General features: G+C 41.0%; 1 protein-coding gene across 9 annotated transcripts in view; it reads right to left on the reverse strand.

The window, feature by feature from the left end:
- PRKAA2 (protein kinase AMP-activated catalytic subunit alpha 2) overlaps positions 1 to 16,734 on the reverse strand; it is a 73,673-nt gene that overhangs the window by 30,087 nt on the left and 26,852 nt on the right. For 6 of the 9 annotated variants that reach the window (XM_067007038.1, XM_059052859.2, XM_067007030.1 and 3 more), the window contains one exon: positions 2,813 to 2,954. The exons of 2 other annotated variants lie outside the window; for them this stretch is intronic. In XM_067007038.1, the coding sequence (XP_066863139.1) occupies positions 2,813 to 2,954 (142 nt within the window). Of the gene's footprint in view, positions 1 to 2,812; positions 2,955 to 6,760; positions 6,810 to 16,734 lie in introns of those variants that run through there. One more of the 9 variants, XM_067007069.1, reaches the window with a different exon arrangement.

Consider the following 16,734-nt stretch of genomic DNA (forward strand, 5'->3'; position numbering starts at 1 on the left):
AACTAGAACTCATACCCTCCCTGGGATCTTTCAGGGTTGGCATTCTAAAAGTGATGAAGTCAGGAAACAAGGAGAATACAGAGATCTCTCCCTTCTCCATTCTCACTTTGGCATGTGACATTTTTAGTCTGGTTTCCCAGTTTTCTCCTCTTATAGGAAGTGACCACTCAGTAAGGAAAAGCAAAGAGACTTAGCTTAGACGTCATTCAGTAACTAGAATAAAGTCATTACTAACATGGAGCTGAAGTCAGACATGAGCTGTTTCAGTTAACTGAAAATCATTCGGAATCATGAGAGGACTGGAATCAGCTTGCAGGCTGCCTATTCCTGCTTCTGGGCCAATGCTCATCTAATAGCAGGCACTGTAACAGTGAGAACACATTTAATCCTCTAATAGCACCATGGGTTATCCCCATTTTAAAGTTAAGGAAACAAAGAATAGGAGAGTGAGTCACTGAACTCAGGTGATATTTTAATTCTTATGATAATCTTTAAAAACCTATATATACATATTCTGGATTATCTAGAATACAGGTCCTAGATGACAACCTCATAATCAAGTACTGCCATACAATTTCAGGGGCCTCATTTCCTGCTTACGTTTATGATCAAGTGAACTTCAAAGATCAAATGACAGTGAAGCTTACTGCTAGAATGAAGTTTTCATCATGGTGATGTGAGAACAGAGTCATCACAGGTCACCCAATGGCACACCAAACCCCAAAAAAGCCTTCTTTGAACAGTCAGTGACATATTCATGCTGTTGGTAAGATACACTGAGTGGAAGCCTCATTTAACATACCAATTTGCAATGGTTCTCTAGCAATAAATGTATCTAGTTATAGAAATACTATAAATACTAGAAATATATAAATGCGGGTTCCAAATCCCAGCAATAACTGGATCAGCCATTCATTTAAGGATTTCAAGAACGCTACTGTATTGGTTTCCTATTGTTGCCATACTTAGAACTTAGTGCTTAAAACAACACAAATGTATTCTGTATTATCTTACATAGGGGTAAGAAGTCTGATAGGGTAGAAGTCTGACACATGCTTCACTGGGTTAAAATCAAGACATAGCAGGGCTGCATTGCCTTCTGGAGGCTCTAAAAGAAATCCGTTTCTTTGTATTTTCCAACTTTTAGAGACCATCTGCAATCCTTGGCTCATGGCCCCCTTCCTCCATCTTCAAAGCCAGGCACAGCCAGTTCAGTCCTTCTCACGTCCCATCACTCTGACCTTGCTTCCATCCTCAAATCTCTTCCTCTGGCTTATGATTCCCTCTTCCACTTCTAAGGACCATTGTATTACACTCGGACCACCCAGGTAACCCAGGAAAATCTCCCTATTTTTGTCAGCTGATTAGCAACCTTAAGTCCATCTATAACCTTGGACTTCTCCTTTGCCATGTAATATACTCACTGGGGATTAGGACATCTTGGGACTGGGGGGCACTATTCTCTATGACAGCTACTACGCAGCCTTGTTATTAGGTAAACAACATACCTCTAGAGGGTTATCAAGTCGTTCCCCATCAATGCTGACATCTAAAGATTACTCACTAACAAAGTTTAGGCTAAATATAACCTCTGACTATAATGACCTAGCAAACAAAGCCTCAAAGATATTAATACTACTTACTGCTTGTCCTCTCAGTTTTCTCAGTACTGAAGTAGAAATTAACAGCATGGCATTTGAAATCAGATATGAACTCAATCAGTAGCTCTGCAACTTACTAGCTATTTAACCTTGGACAAGTTGCTGATCCTCTTTAGATATGCAATTTTCTTATCCATAAAATGAGGATAATAATACTCCTTATATGTTTATTGTGAGAATGAAGTGAAATTATGTATGCAAAATGCTCAATACAGTTTCTAGCCATTATCAGGTAGTCAATAAAATTAATATTTATTTTATTAAACTCTACCCAAGCTTTAAGATAAAAGTAAAGACAGTTTTCAGTGTTTAGCATATTACATTTTCGCAATAAATATTAAAAACAACTTCAAATGATGTAAAGGAACACTGCTGCATACTTAATGTCTAAATTTTCTATGGGTTTAGTTGATTTTAAATTATTATTTACCTTTCAATTTAATTTCTTAGTTATTTATTAAACTCTTAATTTACTTATCTTCTAAGTTTGTAACTTGTCTTATCCAAAAAGAAAAAAATTCATTTGCCTTCCTAAGGGCTTTACGATCAGTAATTAATGATTGCAGTTTGACAAATAATATTCAATACTATGGCAGATAATCTTTAATAGTAACTTTCTACCTTTTCCATAAAGAAAATATCTTGGTATGTTAATTAAAAGTGACTAGAAAATAGTTATAAAAGAAATCTAGATATAGCAAACTACTAAATGACCTTCAACATGAATATTAGCGATGAGCCAATTTACAATTAGACTTTTTTTTTTTTGCGGTACGCGAGCCTCTCACTGTTGTGGCCCCTCCCCTTGCGGAGCACAGCCTCCAGACGCGCAGGCTCAGTGGCCATGGCCCATGGGCCCAGCTGCTCCGTGGCATGTGGGATCCTCCCGGACCGGGGCACAAACCCATGTCCCCTGCACCGGCAGGCGGACTCTCAACCACTGCGCCACAGGGAAGCCCTACAATTAGACTTTTAATTCTAAACCAGAAGTATGCAAAAAAGGATTGATGAGGTTAAATGAATTAACACTTGCTAAATATAAATATGAAAAAATTGTATATTTATAAAAGTTTAACTAAAAATAAATAATTATTAAATATAATATTTCAAGACAGTTTCTCTTTTATATTATCAAGTGCAAAAATACTTACAGTTTGATAATATGAGGATGACGAAAGAGTTTTAGATTTTGAATTTCTCGTTTTATTTTTCCAACAACATCTAAACTGCGAATCTTCTGTCTATTTAAAATTTTAACTGCCACCTTATGGCCTGTTAATTGATGTTCTCCAACTAGAGAAAAGAAAAAGGAAAATAACCTTGCTGTCATAGCAACATAATTATTTATTCATGCTTCCTTCCACTGTAACCCCAAACTTCTTTACTCATGTATGCCTCTTTGATATCATTTATTGCATAGAACAGAAGATATCTCTTTTCATGTCTGTCTCTTCTATTGAAGTATGCACTCCTTGAGGACAGAAACTATATCTTAATCTCCTCTGTATCCTCAACACCTAGCACAGAGACATTAATTAAATCTTTGTGGAAAGGACAACTGAATTCCATATTCTTAACTAAAAGTATAATCATATTTGAAACATCTTTTGGATAGAATAGAATAGAATTTACTATGTTTCGTTAATCTCTTTCTTTCTCCTCTTCTGGTTAATCCAGTCATGTATTATTGAAGAATAAATAATTGCTACAATAAACTAAAACTCATAACTAGTTTCAAAACTATTTCATCAGAAAATCCACATGTAACCTTTTTTTTGCCTTTTCTATAAAGCTTTCCCATTTTCTCCCTATTTGATGGAATCTCAAATGATGTAATACTGAGGGTTTGAACTTCTTTCAAACCCTCACAGTATATTTATAAAGCTCATGTGTCATTCATCATTTTGAGGCTATTATATATATTTGTATTTTTGAAAAATCATATGACATGAACTATTAGCTCTTACCCTCCCTGAATAAGACAGTCAGTATTCATCTGAATCTCCTAGGAAGTATATAAGCACAGTATTTTGTACATACTGGATGCACCACACTTCCTGATTTCAAACTATATTACAAAGTTATAGTAATCAAAACAGCACAGTACTGGCATAAAACCAAACACAGAGATTAATGGAATAAAGAGCCCATAAACCAACTCATGCATATAAGGTCAATTAATTTATGACAAAAGAATGAAGAATATACAATGGGGAAAAGATACTCTCTCCAATAATTGGTGTTGGGAAAATTGGATAGCCACGTACAAAAGAATGAAAATAGACCCCTATCTCACACAGTACATAAAAATCAACTCAAAATGGATTAAAGACTTAAATTTAAAACCAGAAACCATAAAACTTCTAGAAGGAGGTAAGCTCCTTGATATTAGTCTTAGCAATGATTTTTTGGGACTTGACAACAAAAGCAAAGGCAACAAAAGCAAATATAAACAAGTGGGACTAAATCAAACTAAAAAGCTTCTGCACAGCAAAAGAGAACATCAACAAAATGAAACGGCAACCTACTGAATGGAAGAAAATATTTGCAAATTATATACCTGATAAGGGGTTTTAATACCCAAAATATATAAATTACTTAACAACTTAATAGCAAAAAACCAAACAATCTGATTTTAAAAATGGACAGAAAAACTGAATAAACCTCTTGCCAAAGAAGGTATACAAATGGCCATGTACACAAAATCATCAGGTAATCATCACTAACCATCAGGTAGATGCAAATCAAAACCACCACCACAATGAGCTATCACCTCACACCTTTCAGCATGGCTGTCATTAAAATTGAAAAGATAACAAGTGTTGGTAGATGTGGAGAAAGGGGAACCCTTGTGCACTGTTGATGGGAATGTACATTGATGTGACCACTACGTAAAACAGTGTGGAGGTTCCTTAAAAAATAAAAAATAGAACTACCATATGATCTAGCAATCCCACTTCTGGATACTTGAAATAAAACAGGATATCAAAGAAATATCTACACTCACATGTTCATCGCAGCATTATTCACAAAAGCAAAGATATGGAAACTACCTCAGTGTCCATGAACATATGAATGAATGAATAAAGAAGATGTGGTGTGTATATTCTCTCTCTCTCTCTCTCTCTCTCTCTCTCTCTCTCATGTACACACACACACACACACACACACACACACACAGTGCAATATATTATTAGGTCATGAAAAAGAAAGAAATCCTATTTTCAACATGGATGGACCTTAGGGTATTATGCTAAGTGAAATAAGCCAGATAAAGAAATACTACATGAAATCCAGTTATATGTGGGATATCAAAGAAAAAAAGTCAAACTCATAGAAACAGAGAGTAGAAAAGTGGTTGCTAGGAGCTGAGGGATGAGAGAAATAAGAAGTGGGTAAAAGGGCACAAACTTTCAGTGCTAAGATGAATAAGATATGAGGATCTAATGTAAAACATCACCATGATGAACACTTTAAATATTTTATAATTTTGTCAATTATACCCCAATAAAGCTGAATCCTTAATTAAAGTTTTTTCAAATCATTGCTTTGTCTATGATATCTGAAGAAATAACACACTCATTTATCTTTATACCTGGAGAAATTTTTCCTCGTGAAGCAATGGCAAAGAAATGGCATCGATGGAATTGGGGGAGGATCAAGATGGCAAAGGAGTAGGATGGGGAGCTCACCTTCTCCCACAAAAACATAAAAGCACATCTACAAGTGGAATGATTCATACCGAAAATCTACTGAACACTGGCAGAAGACCTCAGACTTCCACAAGGGCAAGAAAACCTCCATGTAACCATATAGGACAAAGGGAAAAGATAAAGAAAGGAACTGGGACAGGGCCTGAACCCCAGGAAGGGAGCTATGAAAGAAGAAAGGTTTATGCACCTTGGGGAGTACCCTCACCAGTGTGGAGATCAGCCTGGATGGAGGGGGAGCTTTGGAGCCTAGGAGGAGAGTACAACAACTGGTTTGTGGAAGGCAAAATGGAGAGTAACGAGCACAGAAGTTTGTCACTGCCACCCTGTGCTCCCCAGCCTTAGACACTTGCTTGTCAGTGTGGGTGGGGGCTGGGTGCTGAAGCTCAGCCTTCAGAGGTCAGACCCAGGAAGAGGACCGGAGTTGGATGTGCAGAGACAGCCTGAAGAGGCTGGACTGTGGCAACTGAGGGGGTACTCAGAAGAAACCAGATCTCACTGGAGAGGCAAGGTGCCATTATTTGGGGGTGCACGAGGAGAGAGAGGCGGGAACACCATAAGAGCTTCCTTCCCTGTGAGCTCTCCCAGGCAAGAGGACACTGACTACAGGAACTCTGGGGGCGGGCACAAGTTGTCACTACCATCCTGGGCTCCAGAGGGGTGCTGTCCCAGGAGTGCATGGGTAGTAGCCACCCATGGAGACTGGTGAGCAGGTGCCAAGCTCTGTCCCGGGAGCATGGGAATGGCAGCTGCCCCTAGCAGACCCGCAAGCAAGCAATGAGCCCTGCCGCCGCTCTCCCCAGAGTGCGCAAGGGCCACTGCACCTGCATACGCTGTATCAAGGGGATAACAGCCAACACACGCTGAGGAAAGAGACAGCCAGCATCCAAACTAAGAGCAGCCCCTCAATCCTGGAAAAGACGGTGGAGGAGAAGAACTTGAGCTCACTTCCTCTCATGAAAACACCAAAATCACAACTTACTGCTGAATAACTACTGACAAAAGACTGGAACCTACCAAAAAAGACATTTTACATTCAAAGACAAAGAAAGAGCCACAACAAAACTGTAGGAGGGGTGCTTTCATGACATAATCAAATCCCATACCCCTTTATAGATGACCCACAAACTAGAAAATACCTATATTCAAGAGGTTCTCCCACAAGAGTGAAAATCTTGAGCCCCGGTCAGGCTCCCCAGCCTGAGGGTCTGGCACCAGAAGGAGGAACTCCCAGACCATCTGGCTTTGAAGGTCAGTGGGGCTTGAGTGCAGGAGCTCCACAGGACTGTGGGAAACATAGACTCCACTCCTGGAGGGCTCACACAGGTTTCACATACACAGGGACCCAGCAGAAAGCAGTAACTCAACAGGAACCAGGGCTGGACCTACCTACAAGTCTTGGAGGGTCTCCTGGGGAGTCAGGGGTTGGCTGTGGTTCACTGTGGAGGCAAGGACATTAGTAACATAGGCCCCAGAGAATATTGATCAGTTTGAGTTCTCCCAGAGGTCGCCATTTTGGTATCAAGACCTGGTCCTACCCAACAGCCTACAGGCTTCACTGCTAGAATGGCTCAGGCCAAATAACCAGCAGGATAGGAACACAGCCCCACCCATCAGCAGACAGGCTGCTAACACCATACTGAGCTCACAGCCATCTCTAATCACATCCCTTGACAAGGCCCTACCCACCAGAGGGACAAGACCTAGCTCCACCCACCAGTGGGCAGGAACCAGTCCCTCCCACCAAGAAGCCTGCATAAGCCCAAGGACCAACCTCACCCACCAGGGGACAGACAGCAAAAGCAAGAGGAGCTACAATCCTGCAGCCTGTGGAACAGAAACCACAATCACACAAAGTGAGACAAAATGAGACAGCAGAGAAAAATGTTCCAGACAAAGGAACAAGATAAAAACCCACAAGAACAACTAAATGAAGTGGAAATAGGCAACCTACCTGAAAAAAAATTTAGAGTAATGATAGTAAAGATGTTCCAAGATCTCAGAAAAATAATGGAGGCACAGATCGAGAAGATACAAAAGATGTTTAACAAAGAGCTAGAAGGTTTAAAGAACAAAGAAACAGAGATGAACAATACAATAACTTGAATGAAAAATACACTAGAAGAAATCAATAGCAGAATAATTGAGGCAGAAGAACGAATAAGTGAGCTGGAAGACAGAAAGGTAGAAATCACTGCCACAGAACAAAGAAAAAATAATGAAAAGAAATAAGGACAGTCTAAGAGACCTCTGGGACAACATTAAATGCACTAACATTCACATTATAGGGGTCCCAGAAGGAGAAGAGAGAGAGAAAGGGCCTGAGAAAATATTTGGAGACATTATAGCTGAAAACTACTCTAACATGAGAAAGGAAACACTCACTCAAGTCCAGGAAGTAAAGAGAGTCCCATACAAGATGCTAAGACACATATTAATCAAACTGACAAATATTAAAGCCAAAAAAAAAATTTTAAAGCAACAAGGGAAAAGCAACAAACAACATAAAAGTGAATCCTCATAAAGTTATCAGCTAATTTTTCAGAAGAAACCTGGCAGGCCACAAGGGAATGGGCATGATATATTCAGAGTGAAAGGGAAGAACCTACAACCAAGAATACTCTACCAGCAAGGCTCTCATTCAGATTTGACAGAGAAATCAAAATCTTTACAGACAAGCAAATGCTAAGAGAATTCAATACCTCCAAACCAGGATTAAACAAATCCTAGGAACTTCTCTAGGCAGAAAATAAAAGGCCACAGCTAGAAACAAGAAAATTACAAGTCACAAAGCTCACCGGTAAAGGCAAACACAAAGCAAAGGTAGGAAATCACCCACACACAAATATGATATCAAAACCAGCACTTGTGAGAAGAGTACAAACACAGGATATTGAAAATGCAATGGAAATTAAGAGACCAACAACTCAAAACAATCTTGTACATGTATAGACTGCTATATCAAAACCTCATGGGAACAACAAACCAAAAATCTACGATACACATACAAAAAAGAAAAAGCAAACCAAACACAGCACAAAAGATAGACATCAAATCATAAGGGAAGAGAACAAAAAAGGAAGGGAAGAAAAAACATCTTCAAACACAAAGCCAAATCAATTAACAAAATGGCAATAACATACATATTGATAATTACCTTAAGTTTAAATGGATTAAATGCTCAAACCAAAAGACAGACTGGCTGAATGGACACAAAAATAAGACCCAAATACATGCTGTTTATAAGAGACGCACTTCCGATCTAGGGACACATACAGACTGAAAGTGAGGGGATGGAAAAAGATACTCCATGCAAGTGGAAACAAAAAGAAAGCTGGAGTAGCAATACTTGTATTAGACAAAATAGACTTTAATAAAGCTGTTACAAGAGACAAGGAAGGACACTACATAATGATCAAGGGATCAATACAAAAAGATATAATAATTATGGATACATATGCACCCCACATTGGAGCACCTCAATATATAAGGCAAATGCCATAAAAGGAGAAATCAACAGTAACACAATAATAATGGGGGACCCCACTTTCATCAATGGACAGATCATCCAAGCAGAAAATCAATAGGAAACACAGGGCTTAAATGACACATTAGACCAGATGAACTTAATTGATATTTATAGAACATTCCATTCAAAAGCAACAGAACACACTTTCTTCTCCAGTGCACATGGAACATTCTCCAGGATAGATCACATCTTTGGCCACAAATCAAGCCTTGGTAAATTTAAGAAAATTAAAGTCATATCAAGCATCTTTTCTGACCACAACACTATGAGATTAGAAATTAATTACAGAGCGGAGCGAGAAGATGGCGGAAGAGTAAGACGCGGGGATCACTCTTCCTCCTCACAGATACATCAGAAATACATCTACACGCGGAACTTCTCCTATAGAACACCCACCGAACGCTGGCAGAAGACCTCAGACCTCAGACCTCAGGCAAGAAACCCCCCCACGTACCTTGTTAGGGCAAAAGAAAAAAGAATAAACAGAGACAAAAGAATAGGGACGGGACCTGCACCAGTGGGAGGGAGCCGAGAGGGAGGAAAGGTTCCCGCACACTAGAAGCCCCTTCGCGGGCGGAGACTGCGGGTGGCGGAGTGGGAAGCTTCAGAGCCGCGGAGGAGACCACAGCCAACAGGGTGCGGAGGGCAAAGCGGAGAGATTCCCGCACGGAGGATCGGTGCCAATCAGCACTCACCAGCCCGAGAGGCTTGTCTGCTCATCCGCCGCGGCGGGCGGGGCTGGGAACTGAGCCTCGGGCGGATCCCAGGGAAAGGTCTGGAGTTGGCAGAGCGAAAACAGCCTGAAGGGGTTAGCGCACCACGGCTGGCCGGGAGGGAGTTCGGGAGACGTCTGGAGCTGCCAAAGAGGCAAGAGACCTTTTCTTCCCTTTTTACCTCCTGCTGCGCGAGGAGAGGGGTTTAAGCGCGCCGCTTAAAGGAGCTCCAGAAACGGGCGCGGAGCTGCCGAAGAGACAAGAGTCTTTTTCTTGCCTTTTCGCTTCCTGGGGCGCGAGGAAAGGGAATTAAGGGCACCACATAAAGGAGCTCCAGAAACGGGCGCGAGCTGCGGCTGTCGGCGCGGACAACAGAGACGGGTATGGGGCGCTATGGTTGCTGCTGCCGCCACCAAGAGGCCTGTGTGCGAGCGCAGGTCACTCTCCACACCGCCCCTCCCGGGAGCCTGTGCAGCCCGCCAGCGCCGGGGTCCCGGGATCCTGGGACTGCTTCCCCGGGAAAACGCGTGGCGTGCCTCGGGCCGGTGCAGCGTCACGCCGGCCTCTGCCGCCGCGGACTCGCCCCACATCCGTGCCCCCCCACCCACCGCCTGAGTGAGCCAGAGACCACGAATCAGCTGCTCCGTTAACGCTGCTCCTTTGACCCCGCCCTCTCTGAGCAAAGGGCAGACGCCCTCGGACGACCTTCGCACAGAGGCGGGGCCAGGTCCAGGGCTGAGCCCCAGGAGCTGTGCGAACAAAGAGAGGTGGTGGTCCCTCCCAGCAGCCTCAGAAACAGCGGGTTAAAGCTCCACAGTCAGCTTGAAGTGCCCTGCATCTGTGGAAAACCTGAATAGACAGCAAAATATCCCAGGTTGAGGAAGTGGACTTTGGGAGCAAGATATACTATTATTTTCCCCTTTTTTCTTTTTGTGAGTGTGTATGTGGGTGCTGCTGTGTGAGATTTTGTCTGTGTAGCTTTGTTTTCACCATTTGTCCTGGGGTTAGACCGACCTTTTTTTTTTTTTCTTTAATAGAAATTTTTTTCTTAATAATTATTTTGTTATTTTAATAACTGTATTTTACCCTACTTTATTTTGTCTTCTCCCCTTTCTTCCTTTCTTCCCTCCTTTTCCTATTTCCCTCCTTCCTTCCTTCCTCCCTTCCTTCCTTCCTCCCTTCCTTCCTTTATTCCCTCCTTCCTTCCCCCCTTCCTTTCTTTATTCCCTCCTTCCTTCCCCCCTTCCTTTCTTCCTCCCTCCCTTCCTTCCTTTATTCCCTCCTTCCTTCCTCCCTTCCTTTCTTCCTCCCTCCCTTCCTTTCTTCCTCCCTCTCTTCCTTTCTTCCTCCCTCCCTTCCTTTCTTTATTCCCTCCTTCCTTCCTCCCTTCCTTTATTTATTCCCTTCCTTCCTCCCTTCCTTTCTTCCTCCCTCCCTTCCTTCCTTTATTCCCTCCTTCCTTCCTCCCTTCCTTTCTTCCTCCCTCCCTTCCTTCCTTTATTCCCTCCTTCCTTCCTCCCTCCCTTCCTTTCTTCCTCCCTCCCTTCCTTCCTTTATTCCCTCCTTCCTTCCTCCCTCCCTTCCTTTCTTCCTCCCTCCCTTCCTTCCTTTATTCCCTCCTTCCTTCCTCCCTTCCTTTCTTCCTCCCTCCCTTCCTTTCTTCCTCCCTCTCTTCCTTTCTTCCTCCCTCCCTTCCTTTCTTTATTCCCTCCTTCCTTCTTCCCTTCCTCTCTTCCTCCCTCCCTTCCTTTCTTTATTCCCTCCTTCCTTCCTCCCTTCCTTTCTTCCTCCCTCCCTTCCTTTCTTTATTCCCTTCCTTCCTCCCTTCCTTTCTTCCTCCCTCCCTTCCTTCCTTTATTCTCTCCTCCCTTCCTCCCTTCCTTTCTTCCTCCCTCCCTTCCTTCCTTTATTCACTCCTTCCTTCCTCCCTCCCTTCCTTTCTTCCTCCCTCCCTTCCTTTCTTCCTCCCTCTCTTCCTTTCTTCCTCCCTCTCTTCCTTTCTTCCTCGCTCCCTTCCTTTCTTTATTCCCTCCTTCCTTCCTCCCTTCCTTTCTTCCTCCCTCCCTTCCTTTTATTCCCTCCTTCCTTCCTCCCTTCCTTTCTTCCTCCCTCCCTTCCTTTCTTTATTCCCTCCTTCCTTCCTCCCTTCCTTTCTTCCTCCCTCCCTTCCTTTCTTCCTTCCTTCCCTCCCTTCCTCCTTTCTTCCTTCCTTTCTTGACTTTCTAATTTTTCTCCCTTTTGTTTTGAGCCGTGTGGATTAAAGGCTCTTGGCACTCCAGCCAGGTGTCAAGGCTGTGTCTCTGAGGTGGGAGAACTAACCTCAGGACACTGGTCCACAAGAGACCTCTCAGCTCCACGTAATATCAAACGGCGAAAATCTCCCAGAGAGAGCTCCATCTCAACACCAAGACCCAGATTCACTCAAGGACCAGCAACGAACAGTGCTGGACACCCTATCCCCAACAAAGAGCGAGACAGGTCTACAGCCCCATCCATTAGCAGAGAGGCTGCCTAGAATCACAGTAAGGCTACCGACATCCCCATACACGCCCCCAGACGTGGACCTACCCACCAGGGAGACGGGATCCAGCCTCATCCACCAGAACAGGGGAACTGGTCCCCCCAACCAGGAAACCTGCTCAACCCACTGAACCAACCTCAGCCACTGGGGACAGCCACCAAAAATAGATAGAAATTCGAACCTGCAGCCTGCAAAAGGGAGACCCCAAACACAGTAATATAAGCAAAATGAGAAGACAGAAAAACACACAGCAGATGAAGGAACAAGATAAAAACACACCAGACCTAACAGATGAAGAGGTAATAGCCAATCTACCTGAAAGAGAATTTAGAATAATGATGGTGAAGATGATGCAAAATCCTGGAAATAGAATAGACAAATTGCAAGAATCAGTTAACAAGGACCTAGAAGAAATAAAGAGGAAGCAAGTAACGATGAGCAACAAAATAAATGAAATGAAAAATACTCTAGACGGGATCAGTAGCAGAATAACTGAGGCAGAAGGACGGATAAGTGACCTGGAAGATAAAATAGTGGAAATAACTACTGCAGAGCAGAAGAAAGAAAAAAGAATGAAAAGAACTGAGGACAGTCTCAGAGATCTCTGGGACAACATTAAATGCACCAACATTCGAATCATAGGGGTCCCAGAAGAAGAAGAGAAAAAGAAAGGGACTGAGAAAATATTTGAAGAGATTATAGTTGAAAACTTCCCTAATATAGGAAAGGAAATAGTCAACCAAGTCCAGGAAGCACAGAGAGTCCCATACAGGATCAACCCAAGGATAAACATGCCGAGACACATAATAATCAAACTGTCAAAAATTAAATACAAAGAAAACATATTAAAAGCAGCAAGGGAAAAACAACAAATAACACACAAGGGAATCCCCATAAGGCTAACATCTGATCTTTCAGCAGAAACTCTACAAGCCAGAAGGGAGTGGCAGGACATATTTAAAGTGATGAAGGAAAAAAACCTACAACCAAGACTACTCTACCCAGCAAGGATCTCATTCAGATTTGATGGAGAAATTAAAACCTTTACAGACAAGCAAAAGCTGAGAGAGTACAGCACCACCAAACCAGCTTTACAACAAATGCTAAAGGAACTTCTCTAAGCAAGAAACATAAGAGAAGGAAAAGACCTACAAGAACAACCTGAAACAATTAAGTAAATGGTAATAGGAACGCACATATCAATAATTACCTTAAATGTAAATGGATTAAATGCTCCCACCAAAAGAAACAGACTGGCTGAATGGATACAAAAACAGGACCCATATATATGCTGTCTACAAGAGACCCATTTCAGACCTAGGGACACTTACAGGCTGAAAGTGAGGGGATGGAAAAAGATATTCCATGCAAACGGAAATCAGAAGAAAGCTGGAGTAGCAATTCTCATATCAGACAAAATAGACTTTAAAATAAAAACTATTACAAGAGACAAAGAAGGACACTATATAATGATCAAGGGATCGATCCATGAAGAAGATATAACAATTGTAAATATTTATGCACCCAACATAGGCGCACCTCAATACATAAGGCAAATACTAACAGCCATAAAAGGGGAAATCGACAGTAACACAATCATAGTAGGGGACTTTAACACCCCCCTGTCACCAATGGACAGATCATCCAAAATGAAAATAAATAAAGAAACACAAGCTTTAAATGATACATTATACAAGATGGATTTACTTGATATTTATAGGACATTCCATCCAAAACCAACAGAATACACATTTTTCTCAAGTGCCCATGGAACATTCTCCAGGATAGATCATATCTTGGGTCACAAATCTAGCCTTGGCAAATTTAAGAAAATTGAAATCGTATCAAGTATCTTTTCTGACCACAACGCTATGAGACTAGATATCAATTACAGGAAAAGATCTGTAAAAAATACAAGCACATGGAGGCTAAACAATACACTACTTAATAACGAAGTGATCACTGAAGAAATCAAAGAGGAAATCAAAAAGTACTTAGAAACAAATGACAATGAAGACACGACGACCCAAAACCTATGGGATACAGCAAAAGCAGTTCTAAGAGGGAAGTTTATAGCAATACAATCATACCTTAAGAAACAGGAAGCATCTCGAATAAACAACTTAACTTTGCACCTAAAGCAATTAGAGAAGGAAGAACCAAAAAACCCCAAATTTAGCAGAAGGAAAGAAATCATAAAGATCAGATCAGAAATTAATGAAAAAGAAATGAAGGAAACAATAGCAAAGATCAATAAAAGTAAAAGCTGGTTCTTTGAGAAGATAAATAAAATTGATAAACCATTAGCCAGACTCATCAAGAAAAAAGGGGAGAAGACTCAAATCAATAGAATTAGAAATGAAAAAGGAGATGTAACAACTGACTCTGCAGAAATACAAAAGATTATTAGAGATTACTACAAGCAACTCTATGGCAATAAAATGGACAACCTGGAAGAAATGGACAAATTCTTAGAAATGCACAACCTGCCAAGACTGAACCAGGAAGAAATAGAAAACATGAACAGACCAATCACAAGCACTGAAATTGAAACTGTGATTAAAAATCTTCCAACAAACAAAAGCCCAGGACCAGATGGCTTCACAGGCGAATTCTATCAAACATTTAGAGAAGAGCTAACACCTATCCTTCTGAAACTCTTCCAAAAGATAGCAGAGGTAGGAACACTCCCAAACTCATTCTACGAGGCCACCATCACCCTGATACCAAAACCAGACAAAGACGTCACAAAGAAAGAAAACTATAGGCCAATATCACTGATGAACAAAGATGCAAAAATCCTCAACAAAATACTAGCAAACAGAATCCTACAGCACATTAAAAGGATCATACACCATGATCAAGTGGGGTTTATTCCAGGAATGCAAGGATTCTTCAATATACGCAAATCAATCAACGTGATACACCATATCAACAAACTGAAGGAGAAAAACCATATGATCATCTCAATAGATGCAGAGAAAGCTTTTGACAAAATTCAACACCCATTTATGATAAAAACCCTGCAGAAAGTAGGCATAGAGGGAACTTTCCTCAATATAATAAAGGCAATATATGACAAACCCACAGCCAGCATTGTTCTCAATGGTGAAAAACTGAAACCATTTCCACTAAGATCAGGAACAAGACAAGGTTGCCCACTCTCACCACTCTTATTCAACATAGTTTTGGAAGTTCTAGCCACAGCAATTAGAGAAAATAAAGAAATAAAAGGAATCCAAATAGGAAAAGAAGAAGTAAAGTTGTCACTGTTTGCAGATGACATGATACTATACATAGAGAATACTAAGGATGCTACCAGAAAACTACTAGAACTAATCAATGAATTTGGTAAAGTAGCAGGATACAAAGTTAATGCACAGAAATCTCTGGCATTCTTATACACTAATGATGAAAAATCTGAGAATGAAATTAAGAAAACACTCCCATTTACCATTGCAACAAAAAGAATAAAATATCTAGGAATAAACCTACCTAAGGAGACAAAAGACTTGTATGCAGAAAACTATAAGACACTGATGAAAGAAATTAAAGATGATACAAATAGGTGGAGAAATATACCATGTTCTTGGATTGGAAGAATCAACATAGTGAAAATGACTGTATTACCCAAAGCAATATACAGATTCAATGCAATCCCTATCAAATTGCCACTGGCATTTTTTACAGAACTAGAAAAAAGAATTTCACAATTTGTATGGAAACACAAAAGACCCCGAATAGCCAAAGCAATCTTGAGAACGAAAAATGGAGCTGGAGGAATCAGGCTCCCTGACTTCAGACTATACTACAAGGCCACAGTAATCAAGACAGTATGGTACTGGCACAAAAACAGAAATATACATCAATGGAACAGGATAGAAAGCCCAGAGATAAACCCACATACATATGGTCACCTTATCTTTGATAAAGGAGGCAAGAATATACATTGGAGAAAAGACAGCCTCTTCAATAAGTGGTGCTGGGAAAACTGGATAGCTACCTGTAGAAGTATGAAATTAGAACACTCCCTAACACCATACACAAAAATAAACTCAAAATGGGTTAAAGACCTAAATGTAAGGCCAGACACTATCAAACTCTTAGAGGAAAACATAGGCAGAACACTCTATGACATCAATCACAGCAAGATCCTTTTTGACCCATCTCCTAGAGAAATGGAAATAAAAACAAAAATAAACAAATGGGATCTAATGAAACTTAAAAGCTTTTGCACAGCAAAGGATACCATAAACAAGACCAAAAGACAACCCTCAGAATGGGAGAAAATAGTTGCAAATGAAGCAACTGACAAAGGATTAATCTCCAAAATTTATAAGCAACTCATGCAGCTCAATAACAAAAAAACAAACAGCCCAATCCAAAAATAGGCAGAAGAACTAAATAGACATTTCTCCAAAGAAGATATACAGATAGCCAACAAACACATGAAAGAATGCTCAACATCATTAATCATTAGAGAAATGCAAATCAAAACTACAATGAGATATCATCTCACACCGGCCAGATTGGCCATCATCAAAAACTCTAGAAACAATAAATGCTGGAGAGGGTGTGGAGAAAAGGGAACACTCTTGCA

Source organism: Kogia breviceps, chromosome 1, assembly GCF_026419965.1.
Source record: "Kogia breviceps isolate mKogBre1 chromosome 1, mKogBre1 haplotype 1, whole genome shotgun sequence".
NCBI lineage: Eukaryota > Metazoa > Chordata > Mammalia > Artiodactyla > Physeteridae > Kogia > Kogia breviceps.